This window comes from Carassius carassius, chromosome 21, assembly GCF_963082965.1.
Source record: "Carassius carassius chromosome 21, fCarCar2.1, whole genome shotgun sequence".
In the NCBI taxonomy this organism is placed as follows: domain Eukaryota; kingdom Metazoa; phylum Chordata; class Actinopteri; order Cypriniformes; family Cyprinidae; genus Carassius; species Carassius carassius.
The window spans coordinates 19,285,988-19,309,661 of NC_081775.1; the positions used below are offsets into that span (position 1 = coordinate 19,285,988).

Genomic DNA, 23,674 nt, shown 5'->3' on the forward strand with positions numbered 1-23,674 from the left:
CTATTAATGACAAAACCTTTGTACTCAAGGATGTAAATGTAAAACCTTCCTGCTGCTACCTGATTTATTATTATTCAGGATCTCGACTTTGACCTCAGCTTTTCCAAGCAGGAAGTCCAGAATATTTTCTTTCAAGCAGTTCACGAAGAAGACAGACTTGAGAATGTGTCTAAATCCTGGATTGATCTAAACCTAGGACTGGAGATTTGCAGTTAAATTTTGGATTTTCTTTAAGGTACGTACAATCATTCATTTGTATAATAACAAGGTTGATTTCAGCTATCCTTATTTTATAACCGAAACCACTGTAGAGGCACTGAAACATGGTGTTTTACACACAGATTGATAGGGCAGTGATTAATCTGAAAAACATGGTTACATCACGATTTTTCAAATTTTTGTTGTGTTTTAGAGATGTTATTAGTGTTTTTTTTCCTTATTAATTTTTTCTGGTTTGCTCTGCGCGTATTGCTTATGCACTGTTTTCTTCTCGCCAAGCCAAACATGTTAAGTTGTTATAGAGAAAGTTCCAGCTTTGTGTTGTCAGCAGTTTTTTCTGTTTATTCGTCAAGCACTTCATGACTGGACAGTTCTCGCTTCTTTTTTGAGAAAAAAAAATCCTTGACCATAAGTTTCTTCCTTCTTGTATTGTAATTGGCTTATGAAAGCCAGTGATTCTGCCATGATATACTGACCTCATTTGAAAAATCTGACATTGATTATAATTTCTACTACTCAAATTTAAAAATAAATGTCAAGTTATGATATTAATAAATTAGGCAGTACACACTAACTGACTGACTGAAATTATAATTATATATTTTTCTTAAATATCAACATTTGAACATAAAAAGCACTTGTTCTGATATTTTGGTTTTAGGCAGTTTAATTGGTTAAAAGAGTGTGATATTGCAAGTATGTTCAACTTGATGACTATACTTTCACCTCCTTTTGAAAAGTCAAATGGTGTCAAACCACAACTGATGAACAGATACTTCTAACTAATGTTTCTACCTGGCATAGATTCTCAGATGTTTATCTGACATTTTTCTGAGTGGTTTTATGACTGATAACTTTATTATTACAGGTGTTAAATATCATAGACAAGAATGTATGGGGGGAACCCTGTCCCAGTTTTCCAGTCAAGGTACATATCTTTAACTCACCACCACCTCCATCAGCGATATCTTTCACTGTGTGCGAGTGGAATTTGTACCGGTGGTGCGTCATGTCCTGCATTCTCTCATTGGTTGTCATAACAGGTGTCAGGCAGGTCATTGTTACACAACGTTGTGAGGCAGGGTTGTTTTTTAGTTGTGCATTTTATTTCTTATGAAGTTTCTTATGCTCATCAGTAACTATTCGATTAAAAATACAGGGGAAAAATATTTTGTGAAATATTATTGCAATTTAAAATAACAGTTTTATTTTTAAATATACTTTATAATATAATTTATTCCTCTGAAGGGAAATTGTATTTTCAGCATCATTACTCCAGTTTCAGTGATCCTTCAGAAATCATTCCAATGTGTAAAAGAGTATACTGAAAAACACAAAACACTGTTTTTTTTTTTTTGTTTTTTTTGTTTTTACTTTTTATTCATCAAAAAAGTATTACAGATTCCAAAAAAAATTTAAATTAAAAAAAAAAAAATATATATATATATATATATATATAAAGCAGCACAAGAGTTTCAACAGTGATAATAAATCAGCTATATTATAATGATTTTAATGATGTCATGCCTTGATGAGCATAAGAGATTCCATTGAAACATAAAAATCTGACTGATTAATCCCAAACAAGTAATGTCACTCATTATTTATAATACTGTTTTGTTGATATCTGGTGTGAATGAGGTTGACTTTGTTGTTAATCAAAAAAAAAAAAAAAAGTAACATCAACTGGTGCAGTTTTTATTTCACTGACATTACAGAAATAGCCAAAGTAGTTTATCCAAAGTAGATGTCCATGTACTTTATGGCCATATCCTGCATATTGCAACAGCATTGAGCTGACTATGAGTTTTTTTGTTAAGAATAGTTAAATTTAGAATAAACTCACAATTAATATTAGAAATAACAAGGAATGTTACTGATTACATTGTGTTTTGCTACCATACTCAGGATTTATTGAAAATCTGTTAACTTTTAATATTATTACAATTCTAAAATTAACATACTTTGATACTACTAAATTGACAAGATATACAGTACAGACCAAAAGTTTGGACACACCTTCTCATTCAAAGAGTTTTCTTTATTTTCATGACTATGAAAATTGTAGATTCACACTGAAGGCATCAAAACTATGAATTAACACGTGTGGAATTATATGTGGAATTATATACAGAACAAAAAAGTGTGTAACAACTGAAAATATGTCATATTCTAGGTTCTTCAAAGTAGCCACCTTTTGCTTTGATTACTGCTTTGCACACTCTTGGCATTCTCTTGATGAGCTTCAAGATGTAGTCACCTGAAATGGTCTTCCAACAGTCTTGAAGGAGTTCCCCGAGAGATGCTTAGCACTTGTTGGCCCTTTTGCCTTCTGTCTGCGGTCCAGCTCACCCCTAAACCATCTCGATTGGGTTTAGGTCCGGTGACTGTGGAGGCCAGGTCTTTTGGCGCAGCACCCCATCACTCTCCTTCTTGGTCAAATAGCCCTTGATGCCTTCAGTGTGACTCTACAATTTTCATAGTCATGAAAATAAAGAAAACTCTTTGAATGAGAAGGTGTGTCCAAACTTTTGTTCTGTACTGTATGTACAGTCCATACAGACATATTGTGTTGTGACTATATTATAGAGGCTTCTCACCTGAGCCGCCGTCCCAGGGGCCTGGCATGTCTCGTCCTAGTGCCAAATCCATCTACAGTAAGTACAAATCCCATTTAAACAACATATGCTAAAATAATTATATATATACAGTATTTAAGTTGACTTTTATGCAGTGCAAAGGAAGGAGTATGCAGAATCAATCACCAGACAACAAGACAACTTTCAGTACAGAGTAGAGGTAAGATTGAATCCATTTAATGTGTTAACTACACTTAATAATTAATTTATATTATATAACATATTAATAAATAATAATCATTTTATAATGTTCATTTGTGCTGACTGCATATTACTGATCATAATCTGTTAGAGCAAAGCCAACACCCTTCACTAATGTGTGTTATAGAAAATAACTGACAACCAGTGCTTATCTAACATGTACTGTACTATAGAGATTTCCCGACAAATTGAACTGGAAAATTTGATGAGGTAGCAAGGCTGAATTTCACAATAGCGTCCGTGTGAATCATATGTGATCATAAAACAACATAACGTCTAATTCTCCTTCCGTCCCCTAGCATCTGTTCACCTGTGTGTTAGATGGCAGAGAGGTGAGCAGCATTGATGACTGTGTGAACAGGCTGAAGAATATGGACAGTAAAGGGAAAGTGTGGGGTCAGGACATGAACATGCAGGTCCAGGCCAACCAGCTACAACTGTGTGACATAGAGACCAAGGTCACTAATCTGATACACCAATCTGAACAAATACTTTGGCCTTTTTTACGTTTACATTATAGAACACTTAGTTCCAGTACTAAACATTCAGCTCTTCCTCTGTTTCCTGGATTTGTAGGAGGTTTTGGAGTCGGTGCACTTGAGTAGCATCAGAGCGACAAAAGCTGTTCTCGACAGTTGTGTGTATGACTCCCTTCTCATAATCTCAGTTCAGGATCCTGGCCAGAGAGCTCCACAGGCCTTCCTGTTCCAGTGTGAGGAGATTGGGGTGAGAAACAACACTCTGATGTATAGTCAAAAATGATAGATTCATCTAAGGGTAGATAGTGCTGCATCTGCCCGGTATAAATCTGTCTTAAAATCTTGTGGGTTGATGTGGGAGTTTCCATTCCACTCCCTCTGTCAGTGTCCTGAATTCTATGAAGGTATGTGTGATGTTTTAAATCGCTAGGCTCAGGAGGTGGCAAATGATCTGGAAAAGGTAATACAGCAAGGAGGGGATGCCACACCACCGCTTAAAGAACCACAGATGGACATCAGGTCAGCTGCTGAACTTTTTCCCTTTTAATGTGCTAAAATGTAATGTTTTAAATAGACGTTGTTGATTATTTGGTATAATGATCTAAATATCAAAGATCTATGATTTATATTCTCAGTTTTTAGCAGCGCTGTACAGTGATATATTTTCTATTACTCAGGAGCCATCTGGAAAGCATCATTGGTCAGGGTTATCCAGGAAATATGAAGAGACCAGCTCTCATGCAGCCAAACCCTCCTCCCCCAGAATTCCCACCTCCACAGTACAACAACTATGAAGACTATGGTGATCACTTGAAGAGTTCATTTCACTCAGAAAAATTATTTTTTTTTAGGCAGACTTTTATGTGATTGTTTGTATTGGGTCTGTTATACTGTAACAATGATTTTGATTGTTTTTGTTGTAAGGTGTCCATAAGTGTCATGGAAGGCGCCTATAAATAAATGAAATAATAATAATAATAAATAGACTAAAATGTTCTGAAATTAACCCTCTTGAGTGTTCTCAGCCATTTTAGACTGAAAAAAATGTAAATTTTTAAATTTGTATTATTATTTTTTAACCGAACAGAATGGTACGAAGCTTAATGACGTCTGTTGCGCTTGCTATTTGAACACACAAAAAAGTGTGGATCTTCATAGTCAAAAATATTCACCATATTAAATGGGAAATACAAAAATACATATACATAATCTTGAGGGGGGGGGGGGGGAGTACAGTCAACAAATCAGCCACAGTGAAGTAGTGTTTCTTAATGTCTGAATATAGATCCAAATTCAGATAGATTCTAATCTTTTCCTAGATGATAGACGGCCTTCACCCACTATGCCATTTCCCAGAGATGAAGTGCCCTACAGGCCAATGCAGTCTGAGCAGGAGCAGGCTCCACCTGCATTACATGATGTGGAGAGAGATTCGGTTGGTTGATTTTACTGACAATTTTATCACACCATGCTATTAATCCATCTAATTCAGAATTTCAATTTATTGACACATCCCCCATCCATTTGCTTTTCTCTACAGGAGATTTTTAACCATGTAGCAGCCGACATTGAGACCTTTGTATATAAAGTAGGCTCAGCTTTGCCAAAAGAAGATGGAAGCAAGAAAAAGAAAAAGAAAATTGTTGCAAAAAAAATGGGTGAACAATTAACACCTAGTGCTTGTTTTAATAATTTAATTAATTTCCTATAAGGATGTTAAAAATCTACTTGATGTCAACATGATAAGATTTGTTATTTTTATAGTTGCAAGTATTCCCCCTGTGGAGGAGTACATATCTTGGCTGCAGAAAATAAAGTATGGCTTCAACCTTCTGGTAAGTTATACATTCCATTTCTGTGATATTTCCTAAGAGTAGTAGACCACTTCAATGTATACTTTCAAATAAAATTGTTATTACTACTACTTTAGATTTGTTATGTCCCTTAAGTACAATGGAATTAATTATATATTTTTTCAGTGGTCTCAAAATGACTTCTCAATAAAAAATAATAATATTAAATATGAGACATACTGTCTTTTTATTTGTTGCATATATCTGTTTTCATACTCTTCTCTACTTGTGACAGGGGAAACTGGATGGTCACCTAAAAAATCCTCCTGCTTCTGATTTTGTTCACAGTCTCTTTTCATCCCTTGCTTTTGTAAGTATATGTTTGTTCAGTCTGTTTGCATTGCAGTCACATTTCATAATTTTTTTTCATTATGCAATGAAAATGGCTGCGCATACTTTCAGAAAAGCTTTTTTTTTTCTCCTGAAGCTTCAGAGGGTGAGTCAGTACGACCCACCTGACCTGTTACCAATTTACACAAGTATAACAATGTTTTAGAAAGCACAAGTTGTATAGTTTTGTATTGGCATCTATGGTTCCATAAAGAACCTTTTACATCCATAGGACGTTTCCATTACACAGAAGGTTCTTTATTGTGGACAAAGGTTCTTTAGATTTTCACAGTATACTTCATACTAAGAAACACTGAGAACCCAAAAAGGTTCTTCTATGGTATCGCAACAGAAGGTTCCAAAAGTTAGTTTCCCCTTTTCAAACTTTTATTTTCAAGAGTGTACTTTATGTCCAGAGAAAAGGCTTTACTTTTGATGATTTAGCAAATTGTTCACCACTGAAATCTGACAACATATCACAAAGTTAAAGGTCAGGAGATGCACCATATCAGCCCTCATCACACTCAGTTCCTGACTGTTTCTTCATGCTTCAGACGGTGAGTCAGTATCCTCCCAACATCCCTCCCACGGTGCTGAGTCCACTGCTCACAGAAAAAGCCCTGCACCTCCTGGGAAAATCTGTCACACCAAAGGAGGACGTACTGTGGAGCAGTTTGGGTGATGCGTGGAGCATCCCAAGGTCTTCTATTCTACAAAAAAATGTCCTCACAATTTAGCAAACAAAGGAGAAAAGCTTACAATCTTTCTGTATTTTTTAATCAGATCTAAATGGCCAAACGGGGATCAGATCCCTCCATATTATCCCGAATTTTACGATGGTTGGCAGCCTCTTCCACCCGGCCCTTCCCTGTCCCCTCCCGCCAGCAGGCCGCTGTCCCGGAGCAACAGTGAGCACGTCCCACCCGGGAATGCCATGCAGAGGCCACCTGAACAGGTAAAATCTCCCAGAGGGCAAACTTCAACTGATTTAAGCGTGAGGATGTCATAAAATACGTCAAGTGTTTGACATATACATCCTAACCTAAGGTATAATAAAGTGTAAGAGTACAAATTACTGTTTACCTTCTCTTCCAGAACAACAGACCCTGGAACGCCCCACCCATGCGGTGAGACATATCATGTGAACTCCCTTTGAAATACCCAGATAATATAGAGGCAGTTGTAACAGCAATATAAAACATTGTTTATTTCACTTTATAAGTATGTAGCTTTTAATGGACAGATGAGTTCACTAAAGAATTTAAGAGGTTTTTTGTCTTATTTTGTACCAGGTCATCTGAGCCGCCAATCTACATGAGGGTAATCTATGACTTTATGGCAAGAAACAGTCAGGAACTGAGTGTGATGAAGAGTGACATGGTGCAGGTAATCACCTGACCTATAACATACTGGTATTTAAAAACACACCCCACACAAAAGAAATTGTGCAACCTCAGGGTGAACAAGGTGACTAAATCAGTAACTTTTTCTGTTACCACTAGTTAATGCTATAGTTCAAAGAGTAAGCAATACATTGGTTAAAGCATTTATTAATCTTTGTTTAAGTTGATCACAATACAACTGTTCATTGTTAGTTCAAGTGTAACAAGTACAACTTTTGATTTTAATAATTTTAGTAAATGTTTACATTTACATGAACTAACAAAGAAGAAACATTTATTAATCTTAATCTATTGTAACTAAAGTAGTAACTAATGTTAACAAATATGATACCTTTATTCTGTGAGCAGAAAATGCATACAGATAGTTTGTTCTTGTTTATACACTTCTATGCTTATGTCAACAGGTAACCGACAAGTCTGGCCAATGGTGGAAAGTGAAAAACAGTCGTAATGAGGAGGGCTATGTGCCTCAGAATGTTCTAGAGCCTGCTGATGGACAAAGGCCGACAGTAAGTCATGGTCAATACACATATTTTCTCTTTTTTTCTTTCTTTTCATATAGCCTATTGTTACAAATGTATTCATACTATACAATTTTATTTAAAAACAATTATTTCAATAATGTGTTAAGGACATACCAAACAATGGATTAAATCTTTTTTTTTTTTTTTTTTTACATCAGCTATATAAAGACATAAAAAATTGTCGGTCAATATATGTCACCCAATTTTTCATCACTGTTGGGTCAGGACATGTATTGCTGTATATTTAACTAACTAATTGATTTTTGCTAAACACAATTCATTGTTTTATGAATGTTGCCCTCTATGTTCTCAGCAAAATATGAGAGGACCTCCATCTCTAGACATGAGATCTAGACCTGAGGAAGTCAAAGCCTGGTTACAGTACAAAGGCTTTTCTAAAATGTAAGAAACCATTTCTAATCATCTTTCATTTTATTCTTTAAAATGGTCAAAAATACCAAAAACGTTTGCACCTAAAAAAATGTTTGATTTATATTACACTTTGCAGACCATTATTTATTGGTCTTCACATTTAATTAGCTGGAAGAGCACACAGATTTTTGAGAGAAATAGCTTAACATGCACCAAGAAGTCATTTTTTAACCTGTTTCACCCTTGATTCATCTTGTATTTGTGTAGGACAGTCCAGAGTCTTGGGGTGTTTAATGGAGCAATGTTGCTGGGAATGAAACAGGATGATATCAGAGCAATATGTCCTGAGGAAGGAGGTCGAGTATTCTTCCAGCTGCAGAGCGTCAGATCGACTGTTGCAGTAAGTCATGCAGCTCTATTTGTTCAAAGTAAACTCCCGCCTTGTACAAATTCTGTTATTTAAGGAACACTTTTCATTGTGGTGAAGTGATCTCAAAGTATTCAGCTTGGTTTCATACCTGAGTCTTTTAATGACTGAGGCAGTGCTCACAAATGTCATCAGTCTCAAATTCCTTTGCAGCTTGCCAGAGAGGCTGAATACAGCCAGTATGGTGGTCGCTGATAAACGAAGGACACCGGTGAATTTTGATAGCAAGAATCTGAACATGTCTGGACCTGAATGAACAAGAGCTAATCAGTAAACCCCTCAGCATTCCCATCAACAAGCCAAGGTTAATACCTACAGACTTGTTCAGTTATATTAACCTTCACACATGCAAATGATGAATACATTTAATGCATTCATTTTATTTATTTGATATAGATTGTTCCATTAAATTGATTTCCACTGATGACACTATGGTGGTGGGCACTTGTCTAATTGTACTGTATGTTATTTAGCTGTTATATGTGTTAAATTAAAACAAACTACATCTTTAACACTCTGATCCTGTTTGCTAATTGTGCACTGTATATTAATAAATCGTCAGTAATCAACACATTAGTAGCCATCATTTATTGGTCTTAAAGTAAGCTTTTGATTTTGGGGCTAAATACGTTTTGTTACATCTAAGTTCCAGTTTTAGTCAACAGTCCAGAGTATAGGTTTGTGTTTTACCTCACAACAGTAATAAAGTTAATTTAATCACAATACCTTTGGTTTAAAAACCTGTTTTTCATTTGCATTGTCATTCATGACCATTTCTAATCAATAAGGGCTAAATGCACAGAACTCAACAATGCTCTGCTTTATTGTTTCAAAATAAGGTCAAGTTCATGTTTTTTTTTTTTTTTTACAATTTAAACACAGGAAACCTGAACAGTGAAATATCTAATACACTATATCAGTGATCCTCAAATCTGCCAGATGTACATTCAATATTATTAGGATGTACATTCAGCTAATCCTTTTTTTTTATTGGGAAGGTTAAAATGTTGTACCAAAAAATAAATCAAGACAAAATCTTGTCATTTTCACTCCTTCTTGTTTCCCCATTTGGCCATCTTGTTGTTCACAGGTGTTTTTATGAACTTGCCCGACTTCATGTACTCTGCAATCTTCTCAAGGCTCTGACAGGGAACACAATTCATATCAGAATCACCGCGTATATCCCACAATTTACATAAGAATATCAAATTATAGTCTGTTTGACAAACTCAATCCAAACCTCAAAGTGATCCAGGAAAGATCTCAGGTTTCTGTAATCATCCAGGCACTCCGGGTGAAACATACGATGCAAATCCAACAGCTCATACATGATGAAGTCCACAAATGTGATCTACAGGATGAGCTTGTCAAACAAATGATCTCTTTCCTATCACAAAAGATCAAATTTAAATGCTTCCAAACATTGTGCCTATTTACCTTGTCCCCAGCAAACCACTTCCTGTTACCAAGGAAGTCAGAAAACTGCTTTAGAGTTCCTGGCAATTTCTCATTGTAACATGGTTTGTTTTTGTCCTGTGAAGTATTACAAATCACTTATCAATTTACAAAAAAAAAAAAAAAAAAAAAATTAGATTTTCTTCAAACAATCAATTAGCACTTACTTAAATGGTTAGTTCACCCAAAAATGAAAATTAGCCAATAAATTATTCACCCTCAAGTCATCCTAGGTGTATATGACTTTCTTCTTTCCAGTCAGAGTTATATTAAAACTTGTATTTGATATTTCAAGCTGTTTAATGGCACTCAGTGGGTGTTGCAGTGCTTAATTCAAAAAGGAGTTAAATAAAAAGTGCCCATCCTAACATGGCTCTGGGGGTGAACAAAGGCCTCCTGTAGCAAATTGATGCATTTTTGTCAAATAAATAACCACATTTAAAACGTAATAATCACTAATCTAGCTGATTAGGGTGGGTGACGTATGGAGGTCAGCTTTGTGCAGGCACCATTTAGAAGTGACAGACGCAGAAGTGCAGGGGTGAGATCAAAACAAAACAACGGTCACTAATTTGAAGTACAAAACGATGATTGTAAAGAAGAATGTCAGAAGATTTCAATAGAGGCCTAGAGGAGACTGGTTTTCCTTTGCTAAAGTAAGGTAATGTTGCTGCTTTTGCTCCTGTTAACAAACAACTGTTGGTGCAATCTACATTAAAGTGATAATTATGTTTTGAATATGGATATTTGAATATGGAAAAAAAACACATTGACTCGCAAAAGGAGGACTTTGTTCACCCCCCGGAGCTTTGTGAGACAGTTTTTATTAATGGATGGGCGCTTTTTAATTAACTTCTCTTGGACTGATGCACTGCAACACCCGCTCAGTGCCATTAAACAGCTTAAAATATCAAAGATTTCTAATATAACTCAGACTGGATTAGTCTTAAAGAAGAAAGTCATATACACCTAGGGTGACTTGAGGGTTAGTAATTTATGGGCTTTATTTATTTTTTGGGGTAAATTAACCCTTTAAGACAGTATACTAAAGTTGTTCATGGGCACTCACAAACTCTCCATAGCAGAGCTGGGCAAAACCATTGCGGAAATCCATCGCCTGGTTTTCCAAGATGTCAACTCTCATCTGCTCTTCTTCAGTTTCCCCACCTAGAAACATTACAGAGAGTTTAACATTAGTTATTTTCAGTGATGCTTTTTTAAATGAAGAAAAGAAAGTACTCACAGAGGTTGTTCTTGCGGGCGATGTATCTCAATATGGCATTGCTTTGGACTACTTTCCTGTCTCCATCCTCTAGGTAGGGCAACTAGTGAAGGATGATGGTGGTTAGTTATTGCATGTTATACTGAACAACACTATGTGATTAACCATATAACTTACATTAGGAAAGTCCATCCCAAGTTTCTCTTTCTCATTAAACCAACAGCTTTTGTCATAGTTGGGAGCTGCAAAGCAAGAATATAGAATCAACTCAATGTGCTTTTATATGGACAATCTGACTGTGTCTGCTACTGGATGTTATAATAATCATCACTTACCATCACCACAAGAATAGAACTTCTCCTCATACTTAGTACCAGTGTATTCCAACAGCAGACGGATTGGTTGAGCAAGCTTTAATCAAAGGGGAAATCATGAAATATAGCAAACCTCAGCTTCTTTGACACATGTTTTTCTCACTCTTGGAATAATTAACTGATGATAAAGATATTACACTGTATATTAAAAAACTAAAGTTAATATCTTTGCATATTCAAGAGATGGGCAACACTAATAAACTGAAATATCGAAAGAGAAAAAAAGGATGAGGCTTGTTTTTTATGCACTTTCTTATCTCTAGCTTGCACCAGAATGAAAGATGGAGGATGGTTAAGAATGTTTGCTTTTGTGTGTTTTTAATACAATATTTAAGTGCATGGAATAATCATAATAAAAACTGCAATTTTGCATGAAAAACAGTCTATTCCAATTTCATGGTAACATTAGATCTTCAGAAACATTGTCAATTCAAATACCCAGATGATGCTCTTATTTAACGGAAAAAACACAGTGGAAAGAGGAATGTTGGACATTTCATTCACTTGGAACTCCAATGCTGCTTTTTCTAGAAACCATGTTGTTTTGATAATGTTGTTGAATTTTTCATTAATACAATGTTGATTCTGGGTAAATTCTTTATACATAAAAGCGTGTAATTGATATAAGATTATAATATATGATGATGTTAAGTGTATCTTATTTCTCTGTATTAAAAGGGAATTTCTTTGTAGTTATTTTCAATCATTAATTTGAATGAAGAGTAACCTTTGCCCAGGGTTTTAAAATCGCGTGAAAAGCTCTTATTAAAATAATACCGCAGGCACTTAGTCTTAATATGTGGTAACACTTCATGCAACGGTGTAACCACATCCGAAGCGGCTTCAGGTAAGCTTGGCATGGCGAGACAAGACAAAGCATGTCCACAAATACTTTAAAGACCCCTGACTAGTTCTGAAGCCCACGTTTAAAGTATAAAGGCTTCGGTACCAAACTTTGCTAACTAGTTCAAGAATAGAGTATTGACTTACCGTCTACTTAAAATGTAATTTTAAGCAAGCTGTATATATATTAAGTATAAATGTGTGTATATTTAGACATGACAAACCACACTGAGTGATATCAGATTTTCTATTCTTCTGTGATGCAAGCAGCATAAATTCTGCATATATTAAAACAAAATTAATTAAATGTCTAACCATACACATATATATATATATATTTCTTACCCCGCGTATATCCCAGTATGCCAATTTTATAGCCATCTTGCCACTTGCAACGAACACCTCTGTGCAGGAGCAGAATGTGAGGAGAGTGGATGGCGGAGGCGCGAGCACGCCAGAGTGCGATGTATGTGAACAACGACGGGAGCGGCAAAACGTCACTTTGGGGCGCGTCCAAAAATCACGCAAACTCTGTCACCCCCTCATGTTGTTCTAAGCTCGTACGAGTTCCCTTTCTTCTGCGGAACATTTTTGTGCAGCGTCCCACAATTTCTATGCTAAACAGTAAACAAGTTTTTATTAGTCTTTTTCAGCAAACACATATCAGGGCTCGACGTCATTTACTCTTGTCCGGGACAAGTGAATTCTGTGAAGGGGCAAGTGAAAGAGAAATTTACCTGCCCGACCGGACAAGTAACCTGATTAAAATGTTAACTAGAGCAGCACCGAAACTTTGGCGAGAATGATTCTGATTTTATTACTTTCAGTGTAAACGGTAACTAACGGATAATGTACTGACAGCATCAAGGTCGGGTCAGTTGAGGCTCGCAGTCTGACTCGCGGAGAAATCAACAGCACACACAAAGAAACAAACATAACATACTGCGGTAGAAAAATATAAATATTCTATATAATATATGCAACATCACACGACCAGGAGTGATGTTTTTCCGACTTTCAGCTTGATTGCACATGTGATATTGATTTTATACAACTTAAGTTAAATAAACAAATAATATTAACTGACTTACATTTTAGACACATTATGGATCGTTTTTGCTCCATTTCGCTAACAAAAATCATTCTATAGCCATTTATAAAAACGGTTACTTGCATCATTTATTGAATGATTCAGCCTTTTGAACGAATCGGTTGAATCAATGATTCACTCATCAAGACAGTGACTTGCCACCACCTACTGGTGGTTTAATTTCATATTTAAAAGAATCATTGCATTTTTCCAATATTTGTATTTCAAAAAAGTAAAACATTAATCTAATAACATTATTTATGCATTTGGACAAATGGAGTTTGTTGATACGGAGTTCAATTAAATAGTAACAACCATAGTGTCTTATTATTCTAACAATGTATTGATAACATGTAAGAATTCGACGTAAATGGAGACATGTACATTTAATCAGTTTAGGAAAATATTGTCCTTCATAAAGTTAAAAAGTGTAACAGTAATCAATTTAAGGCAAATATCAAAACTTTTTTTCTCCTGGACAATTAACTTTTTTACTCTGACAAGTGAATGATTAATTGATTAATGTTGAGCCTTGCATATGCATTATAAATCCAAACATGTTTTGGCATTAGTGAGGCTTCCCCAGTAAGAAAAAAAGGAAGGTTCTTTTTTTATTGAACAAAACTTTGCTTTTATTGGGCCAAAATAAGGTACTGCATTTAATGCTTTGTTTTCAAATGTAGAATCACAATCCAAACAGTGAGATCCACAAAATAACAATGAAATGCTTTTCTTTTCATGGCATCAAACTGTCAAAAATCAAATTGCGAAACCTTTCAATTTAAGCTTAAGTGCTTGCACTATTCCTACAGACAACAACTGAGAATTCTGATTGTTTTGGAACACTTTTGTAATCAATACTAATACTAACTGTCGCTTTGTTAGTTACTGAAAGGTTTAAAATAGTGATCCCCCAAAACAATTATTAGTGTGCAGTTCAACTGCATCAACCTTAAAACCAAAGCAGATGATGTTGCACCTTATGATGCTTTATCAAGACACAATCTTGTTCGCTTCACTCCTTCTTGTTTCCCCATTTGGCCATCTTGTTGTTCACTGGTGTTTTCATGAACTTGTTTGACTTCATGTATTCTGCAATCTTCTCAAGACTCTGATAGGGAACAATTCATATCAGTCACAATATGGTTTATCTTTTAGCATACAAATTAGGTGAGACTATCAAATAATTCTGTGACAAAAGCTGAATCCAAACCTCAAAGTGTTCAAGAAAGCATCTAAGGTTTTTGTAGTCATCAAGGCACGCTGGGTCAAACATACGATGCTGATCCAACAACTCATACATGGTGAAGTCCACAAATGTGATCTACAGGATGAGAAAACAGGATGCGCATGTCAAACTAATTATTTTATTAGAAAACACTTTTTATATCCTGCCACTTTAAATGGACAAACTGAAGTGCTTCCAAACATTATGCCTATTTACCTTGTCCCCAGCAAACCACTTCCTGTTACCAAGGAAGTTGGAGAACTGCTTTAGTGTCCCTGGCAGTTTGTCAGTGTAGCATGATTTGTTTTTGTCCTGTTATCAAGTACAAATGCATTACAAATCATTTGTGTTATCAATTAACAAGTAAATTCATATTATTAGTTGCAAATTTCTTCAATGCTGTATATATTTCTATATATTTAATCACTCACAAAGTCTCCATAGCAGAGCTGGACAAAACCATTGCGGAAGTCCATCGCCTGGTTTTCCAAGATGTCAACTCTCACCTGCTCCTCTTCAGTTTCCCCACCTAGATACATGTTAGTATGAGAAGTTTAACATTACTTGGATGGCTATTTTCAGTAATGCTTGAGAATATATATATATATATATATATATATATATATATATATATTTGTTTTTAAATGAAGGGATAAATTAATCAAGTACTCACAGAGGTTGTTCTTGCGGGCGATGTATCTCAATATGGCATTGCTTTGGACTACTTTCCTGTCTCCATCCTCTAGGTAGGGCAACTAGTGAAGGATGATGGTGGTTAGTTATTGCATGTTATACTGAACAACACTATGTGATTAACCATATAACTTACATTAGGAAAGTCCATCCCAAGTTTCTCTTTCTCATTAAACCAACAGCTTTTGTCATAGTTGGGAGCTGCAAAGCAAGAATATAGAATCAACTCAATGTGCTTTTATATGGACAATCTGACTGTGTCTGCTACTGGATGTTATAATAATCATCACTTACCATCACCACAAGAATAGAACTTCTCCTCATACTTAGTACCAGTGTATTCCAACAGCAGACGGATTGGTTGAGCAAGCTTTAATCACATTAAATGACATACATAACATTCTGTAAAAATAATTCCAGCAGCTGTAAAAAAATGTTCACTCTTGAAATTATTAACCTGATATCACATAGCATATTCATAAACCCTGGCTTAATATTCTTATTTTCATATTACCGTAGTAAGGCGAATAACACTGATTAGAAAAAAATATATAACCACCAGTTCAACCCTCTGGTGCCGTTTGGTCATTTTTTACTGAAAAGGTTTTGTTTAAGAATTTTTTGCTTCATTGGAATGGTACGAAACTTGGTAAAGTTACATGAGAAAAAAAATTACACTTGTAACGTTACTGGTCGTGGTAAAAAAATAAACACATTGGAAATTCATGTGAAGCGAATTAAATCTAGTGGAAACGTTTGGTACAGCCTCCAAACAAAATGTTACTGAAAGCACTTTGAGACATCAACCTCAAATATGGAACACAATTGTTTAGATTTAACTTTTACTTTCATGCCATTTAGAGTCGACGGAGGAGACAAAACAAGAATCGAGAATGTTCCGCGGTAGCAACCAAAGCAGTTTTTCACAACTCAAAACATTTTGGCAAAGTGGCCTAAACCAGCTCTCAGTGACGTTTATATAAACCTAAGTTAAAACTGGCTTTTCCCCAGTGCTTTAAAGGTGCCATGTGCAAAAATTGAGGTAAAATATCCAAAAAATGACCTACACGCATCAAAAGAATGAGAAGAAATAAGGGCGATTATGTCATTAAAAAAAGTCAAGTTATAGTGCTGCAGAGATATCAACCTTAATTAGCATTAGCATTACTAGCCCCGGCACGACAGGTGTTGTAATACCAGTTTCGGCCATGGGAGGCGGTATGCGGGCAACATAACCACCAGCCAACCTGCAATACACGAATAACTCGCACGGCTTGTGGGCGTACTTATACCTGATTTCAATCATGTGGAAAGTACAGCCCACTACTTCATTTCAGTTCAGGCAAGAGAGCGGAAGGATGACTGAAGCCCTTGGCAAGAGACCACCACCCGCTACAGGGAAACAACCGCGCTCGGAATCACAAATCAAATCCGATAAGAAAAGGAGCCGAACCAGAGTAAACATCGGCACTGCTTTCAATCGCTGGAGACAACTGATGGACCTGAAAGAAATGAGGTTCGACACCGAACTTGCAACATTTCTTTTGGATTGGTAAGTTAGATGCTGTTAGTATTTCGCTAGAAGTTTGCTTTATATGTTTGTGTATTTTTTTTCGGGAAGTTATAACATAGAAATGTATCGAAGGCTAACCGTAGCTGCGTTTGATAATTAGCTAACGTTAGCTATAACTTACCCATTTTTTTATATCATAACTAACCTGCTCTGTCTAACTTAGTCTGTTGGTCTCCGTGTCCTCTTTGCTTCGTGGTTTTTCTGTAAGTGAGAAAATGGATGTGTGGCGTGAAAGCGTGTGAAAAGAGTCAATTGCGTGTGTCTCACGGTGAATGCTTGAGAGTTGGCAGCTCTGGTTACATTGGTTGGCGCTAACTTGGTCAAAAAATTAAAAAAATGTGTATATACAACTCAAAATGTAATATGAACAAAACGAATAGGAACATATTCACTGGTAAAGGTGAAGGGGAGTAGCTTGAAGATGTCATGTTTCAAAATCACTTGACATCACCCAACGTTCCTCTGGAGGCAAAACGTACTCTTAGGCTTCGGCCATGGCTGTAGGGTTGTTGTTGTGAAGGTAGGGGCGGAGCATAGAGACTATGCCGTTTCTCGTTTGTTACTCTAGAGTACACCAATTCACTTTATTGAGGCATACTGCCCCCATCTGGTATGGAATGTGGAGTATGACTTGATTTTTTGCCAGACATGACAGATGGCACCTTTAACAAAGTGTTTAATTGTAGCTCTTATGAACTCAAAGAATACAGCAAGTGTTTCGTCGTAATTTCGCATATTGGGGTTGTAGTAACGTTAGATAGACATTAATGGCATAATAGCAGCATCTGTGGGCTTGGCAAACAGATAACGTTAACATTAAGTTACCCGCTAAGTTAAACGACAAAAGCACTTCAGGTAACGTTAACTTATTTTAACTCCTATTTATCGCTCTAAACAATCAGTGAACGCTTTTTAGGTATAAAACGTTATTTTAAAGAATGGACCATAAAGATACTTACAAAAAATAAATAAATAATAGATTGTTTTAGGTCAGTGTCACATCAGACGACCGTCTAAACCTACTAAACCAGTATCAAACTTTGCAGAGTTAGTTGATTTCTCTCGACTTGTCGCTAACCAAAGACGTGAGTTGAAACCATAGACTGTATAAAAACATGGACGTAGTGTCCGTGACGTCACCCGTAGTCTCCTGAAGTGTGTTTTTGAAGCCTAAAGTGTGTAGAGCGGGGCCGTCGCCATCTTGGTAGCGCTTCACCGCGCGACTCTGCCGGACAATCAAAAATGGGCAAAAAGGCGGGAGCTAGTTGCTGAAGCCACACCCACCTAGCACGACGGCAGTGTCAGCAGCGGCAATCCACCTGTCACTCAAGTGGCCACGCCCTTAATTATGCAGAACTTTAAGCCTTAATAAAATTTAAACGGATGAGTTATAAAAAAAAATTCACCCCCCTCACAGTTGTCATGAAGAGCAAAATTAGCTATTTAGACCAAAATCATTTTTTGAACCAGGCTGTAAACGTTTTTTCCTGCTGTAAAGTTGGGCATTTTCACATGGGGAGTCTATGGAACTGACTCCCTTTTGCAGCCAGCCTCAAGCGGCCAGTCGACGAATTGCAGTTTTAGTCACGTCCTTATAGACCCTTTGCAAACACGTGACCACGACCACGTGACGACGCCATGCTGGACGGCAAAATCACTGGACGCGCAGGCTGAGCAGTAGTAGACGAGCGGGAAATTTGAATAGTTTTAAACAGATTAAAATAGATAACGTTAACATTACCACTAAACTTCATGGCTTCTTCTATTGAAGAAGTTGTAGTGCCGTTATCGGTCGAGGTAGGGCATCTGGTAGGTGCTCACAAAGAGCGATATTTGGAGAAGTTGGAGATAGCAGGTTTGGATACAGACCCTTACCTTCTTCATCCCTCGGTTTTCACGGACCTCGTTAAATCGCCGAGTCTGCCTGACTTCGGCCCACACGATTTGTACCACTATGTGGTAAACGGGGTATCCCCATACACTGGTGCTGATCTCAAAGCTTTTAAAAGTCTGGATGCTTACCAGTTCTTCGTAGCTGGCTGGGTTACAGCTACGCGATGCTACGCTAACGGCGGGGGGAGGTACCTCATAATGGCAAAGGTAAGACATCGATCTATGGTTTATTTTGTATTATTACATGGCTTAGTTGAATTCTAATGTAGAATGCAGTCTGTTATTTCTTGATAAATATTTATATAACACGTAGCCTATGATTTTAGAGTACATGGTCGGCCGTGGCTTTTTAATGGATGCCTGGACGCATCCCAGCTCTGGGAAGTGCAGTCATTAATTATCGATCACACGTTAATCCATGCAGACAGTAAATCACGGTGTGTCTTTGATCCGTAGTAACCACATATAATTGTAACATCTAGACATCTTTTTATCTGTGATTATATTCGCAGTAGCCTATGTTAAGATTCTACCAGTTAATCACAGCAAAGTATTCACAATGTGCATTTATTGTGTTACTGCAGCATTAAACAATAACATCACAATAACATTCATGTAAAAATAATGTATCTATGCCACTTTCTGTATTTGTAGGTGCATCATAGCCAGTAAACCACGGAGTGTCTGTGATCAGTAGCCACACATAATTTTTACATCTAGCCATCATCTCATCTGTGATTATATTCGCTGTAGCCTATGTTGAGATTTGACTATCACAGTGATTAAGATGTATTCACAAGGGGCATTTATGGTGTCACTGCAGCAGTAAATAATAACATCACAATAACATTCATGTAAGAATAATGTATTTATGCCACTTTCTGTAATTGTAGGTGCATCACAGTCAGTCACTGTCTGAAACCCAACTACAACCATGGGTATCTTTGAAGAAGGATGGGACAGTCTTGTGCGGCCACTGTACATGTAAAGCGGGCCTGGGAGAGGTGTGCTCCCACGTGACAGCTCTGCTATACGCAATAGACTCTGCTGTTAAACATCTGGAAGACAAAAGCTGCACTGATGGGCCCAGACAGTGGGGACTTCCTCCTTTGAAAGCGGGCAAGGCTTTGTACGAAGAGGGATCAGGAATTGATTTCTCACATCCTGCCAAAAAGCGTTGTGGTGTAAACAACCAAAGCCATTCAGGTTGTCCATCTGTGAAAAAAGTGAGTGTGTCTGCAGCAGCTATAGAACAATTCTACAAGGCTCTGGATAATGCAACTCCAAACCCTTCAGAGAAGAGTGGTATCCTACGCATATTGCCACACTACTGTAAACAGTTTCAACCAAAAGTGGTGTCTCTGGGTCTACCACAGCCCCTGACTGAGTTATACAGTGCTCAGAACCGGAAGCTGTCTGCCTCGGACCTTGAGAAAAAATGTGATGCGGTATTCAATGATATGGAAGTCACACCAGAGCAGGTATAGTCATCCCTCTTAATCTCATATGACTAAAATGTGCTTTAAGGTGTCATGTCATTAATTTCATCTTCTATAATTTACAATGTTGTAGGCAGTAAAAGTTGAGGAAGAGACACGACAACAGGGAAAGTCAAGGCTATGGTTTGACATGAGGGCTGGTAGGGTGACAGCATCTAGGTTCAAGTCAGCTGCAAGGACAGACCCTACAAATCCTTCCAAATCCCTAATTAGGCAGATCTGTTACCCTGACCTATGCAGATTTTCAACAGTTGCAACCAGGCATGTGTGACATAATGACATAAACATACAGTTACTGTTTTTAATTTCACCATAGTGTAAGTGAGTAAAGAAATTAGATGTTCTTTGAACTTATGTTTCAACTATGGAAATGTATGCAATACATGTTGTGTTCTAATGTAGAGGGCCCCTGCTCACAAAAACATCAAAGAAACAAAAACAAGACAAAGAAATGCATTTATCATTGGAATATTTATTATAGTCAGTATTACAAATTATCAACATTAAATTACAAACATGATGACAGATTACATCCCTCAATCTCTTTGAGTGCCCTTATCTATTTTTAATCCCAGGTGTATGGTGTAGGTCCTTTGCCTATTTATTCCTAATGTTCCTTTTAAATGGTTCCTGTTATATTTAATTTACACCTTTTTAAACTACTCTGTGATATCTGTGATAGAATATGATACAAGAGAATATTATGTGCTATTAAGATTAGGCCAATTTTGGGTACTGACATCTATAGTACTTATAGTTCTTAGGGAAATGAGAGAACAAATCCAATGAAAAGGACACTCAAAGAGCTACGATGACTTAAAGGAATAGTTCACTTTAAAATGAAAATTCTGTCATCATATACTCACTCTCATGTTGTTTCAAACCTGCATGAATTTCTTTCTTCTGCTGAACAGAAAGGAAGATATTTAGAAGATTATCAGTAACCAGACAGTTTTTGGATCCCATTGACTTCCATAGTATATTTTTTTCTACTATGGAAGTCAATGGGACCCAGAAACTGTCTGGTTACTGACATTCTTCTAAATATCTTCCTTTCTGTTCAGCAGAAGAAAGAAATTCATACAGGATTGAAACAATATGAGGGTGAGTATATGAAAATTATCATTTTAAAGTGAACTATTCCTTTAATAACATTATTTTTCTCATTTTCAGATGGGGATGTGAACATGAACAAAAAGCCAGAGAGACATATGAGGCTTACGCTGCACAACATCATCAGGACCTAAGTGTTCGTGATGCCGGTCTCCATATTGATACCTCCCGTCCCTACCTTGGAGCATCTCCAGATGCCTTGCTGTCCTGCTCCTGCTGTGGCGATGGTATTTTGGAAATCAAATGCCCACACTGTGCCAAAGACACCGGAGTCCTCAGTGCCACTGAAAAGAAACATTTCTGCATTGAGAACACAGATGGTACACATGCACTTAACAGAGATCATCAATACCACTACCAGGTGCAAGCCCAGTTGTTTGTGACGAAGCGGAAGTTTTGTGACTTCATGGTGTGGTCTACATCCGATTTTTTTATACAGAGAATTTTGCCTGATGCTGACTTTTTTACAGAAGCAGTGCAGAATGTTGAGGCCTTCTATAGGTCAGCCATTTTATCTGAGTTATTGGCCAAGACATATACATGCCCAGATAGACTGCTGTCAGACAAAACACAGTCCACAGACTCATGAAGTGAATTACTAGAATTGTTGGGTCTTTGTAAATTATAGTGTGGTCTAGACCTACTCCATTTGTAATGTTTTTCTTTTAATTTCTTATGATGTGATACTATAAATAAAATGTAATTGAATTATTAGTAAGATTTGCCAGTGTGTAATTCTACATACATTTAATATCCTTTTATAAAGTACAACAGCATAGTCAAAAGTTTGAGGGCTGGTTTATTTTACAAAAACATCTTTCAACACGTTTATAAAAGCCAACCTAAATTACATTAATAATGACATTAAGCTAACGTTAGCTACCTTTGTGAATGGGTAGCAGTAACGTTAACGTTAGACTGCACAGCCCTATCACACTAGCTGGCACTTGCTCATTACATAGCTAACTTAGGTTACTCATGTTACAAATGACAATTTGACTGGGTCTCCATCTGGACAAGGATGGCGATATGGTATTACACAAATTAAGTAAACGTAACTGGGAAATACATGAACCTTACCTTGTAAAAAATGCTCGCTGCAAATCCTGGAGTACTTGGAGGGCTGCCAGTCCTTTCGGCTGATAGCAGCAACCCATCGCTGCCTTCTCTCCCCATCAAATGGTATTCGATAAAAAGATATATTGGCTTTACCCTGTCTATTAGCACAGCCCACGGCACAACACGAAATAACCATTTTACAACTAGAACTAACTCAAACACGAACTCATTTGGCTTGCCGTCCGTCTACAGAATAGCTCTTCCGCCGTCCGTCATGGCGTTCAGAATTCGCGCGAGTAGAGCGTGACGTCACGTGCAAAGGGTCTATTGGCCTCACGAGAGAGAGCGGGAGGTTGGCGATCGGTTGAAACCTGTTTTTATACAGTCAGTGGTTGAAACAAGCTGAGCACATTTGACCGTTTTTAGACATGGCAAACCAAACTGACTTCGATTTTTCTGAGATGACTCCATGACGAAGTTATTAAACAAACAAAAAACAAAGAAATCAAATATGAATCAATTACAGGTCTATCTATGCAAAATTAGTATAAAACAGGTATGCAAAAAAATACGACTGTTTCTTACCCCACGAATATCCCAGTATGCCAATTTCATAGCCATTTTGCAACAAGAGTGTGCACCGTCGCGCTTCAAAATGAGGAGCAGCGGAATGGAGGAAGGGGGCGTGTGTGCGCGCACACGTGGGTTCTGTGCGGTTTCAAGTTAAAGACATAGTACACCCACAAAGTGAATATTCGGTCATGTTCTGAGTATTATGGTCATGCTAAATAAAATAATAATAAAAAATAATATTACCAATCAATAGGTCGATGTGCATTCTAAACGCATGCGCATGTTTTAGCATTTCGAAGGGGGGAAAATATCTTATTGGGACCTGTTTTTATACAGTCTATGATTGGGACCAAAAGGTCAACTTGTTCTTGTTATTTTATCTATATGAGGCTTTAAATTAGAAATAGTTTAGAACGCATTTACATCGTATACACATATAAAATGTACCATAATTAAACAAAAAGGTGTTTGTCTTGTAATTTTATATCCCAAGAGTCGATATGTATTTAGGCTACTGTTTTTTGCTTTTTCTTATTTAAAAATTAACAATAGAAGGTTTCCAGTTAGCAGTTCCAGTTAAACTTTTGATAATGCTTGATCCTTTTCCCAGAT

General features: G+C 36.9%; 3 protein-coding genes across 3 annotated transcripts; 1 reads left to right on the top strand and 2 right to left on the bottom strand.

The window, feature by feature from the left end:
* Positions 1–82: 82 nt before the first annotated feature.
* eps8l3b (EPS8-like 3b) lies at positions 83–9,294 on the top strand. The gene is made up of 20 exons (XM_059502797.1): positions 83–235; positions 1,088–1,147; positions 2,809–2,876; positions 2,954–3,018; positions 3,359–3,517; positions 3,636–3,785; positions 3,969–4,057; positions 4,216–4,340; positions 4,858–4,973; positions 5,079–5,196; positions 5,303–5,373; positions 5,627–5,701; positions 6,276–6,421; positions 6,505–6,676; positions 6,817–6,848; positions 7,014–7,107; positions 7,529–7,633; positions 7,962–8,050; positions 8,288–8,420; positions 8,601–9,294. The coding sequence occupies exons 2-20, from the start codon at positions 1,110–1,112 to the stop codon at positions 8,640–8,642; spliced, it is 1,887 nt and encodes a 628-aa protein (XP_059358780.1). The 5' UTR covers positions 83–235; positions 1,088–1,109; the 3' UTR covers positions 8,643–9,294.
* A 130-nt stretch (positions 9,295–9,424) lies between these two features.
* Positions 9,425–12,860, bottom strand: LOC132097173 (glutathione S-transferase Mu 1-like). The gene is made up of 8 exons (XM_059502798.1): positions 12,687–12,860; positions 11,460–11,535; positions 11,302–11,366; positions 11,146–11,227; positions 10,972–11,069; positions 9,885–9,980; positions 9,688–9,798; positions 9,425–9,589 (listed from the first exon to the last, which is right to left on the bottom strand). Exons 1-8 carry the CDS (start codon positions 12,720–12,722, stop codon positions 9,494–9,496), a joined length of 660 nt encoding a protein of 219 aa, XP_059358781.1. The 5' UTR covers positions 12,723–12,860; the 3' UTR covers positions 9,425–9,493.
* Positions 12,861–13,907: 1,047 nt separating this feature from the next.
* On the bottom strand, positions 13,908–23,206 carry LOC132097174 (glutathione S-transferase Mu 4-like). Its single transcript, XM_059502799.1, has 8 exons — positions 23,075–23,206; positions 15,647–15,722; positions 15,489–15,553; positions 15,333–15,414; positions 15,091–15,188; positions 14,876–14,971; positions 14,645–14,755; positions 13,908–14,542 (listed from the first exon to the last, which is right to left on the bottom strand). Exons 1-8 carry the CDS (start codon positions 23,108–23,110, stop codon positions 14,447–14,449), a joined length of 660 nt encoding a protein of 219 aa, XP_059358782.1. The 5' UTR covers positions 23,111–23,206; the 3' UTR covers positions 13,908–14,446.
* Between the last annotated feature and the right edge of the window lie 468 nt (positions 23,207–23,674).

Coding starts and splice junctions, on each gene's coding strand:
- eps8l3b (XM_059502797.1), top strand. CDS start 1,110: ATGTATGGGGGGAACCCTGTCCCAGTTTTCCAGTCAAG. Junction 3,518..3,635: donor TGTGTGACATAGAGACCAAG/GTCACTAATCTG, acceptor CTGGATTTGTAG/GAGGTTTTGGAGTCGGTGCA. Junction 7,634..7,961: donor CTGATGGACAAAGGCCGACA/GTAAGTCATGGT, acceptor CTATGTTCTCAG/CAAAATATGAGAGGACCTCC.
- LOC132097173 (XM_059502798.1), bottom strand. CDS start 12,722: ATGGCTATAAAATTGGCATACTGGGATATACGCGGG. Junction 11,228..11,301: donor TTGGGATGGACTTTCCTAAT/GTAAGTTATATG, acceptor ATCCTTCACTAG/TTGCCCTACCTAGAGGATGG. Junction 9,799..9,884: donor AGTGGTTTGCTGGGGACAAG/GTAAATAGGCAC, acceptor CTCATCCTGTAG/ATCACATTTGTGGACTTCAT.
- LOC132097174 (XM_059502799.1), bottom strand. CDS start 23,110: ATGGCTATGAAATTGGCATACTGGGATATTCGTGGG. Junction 14,972..15,090: donor AGCTCTGCTATGGAGACTTT/GTGAGTGATTAA, acceptor ACTTGATAACAG/GACAAAAACAAATCATGCTA. Junction 14,543..14,644: donor GCTTTCTTGAACACTTTGAG/GTTTGGATTCAG, acceptor GTTCCCTATCAG/AGTCTTGAGAAGATTGCAGA.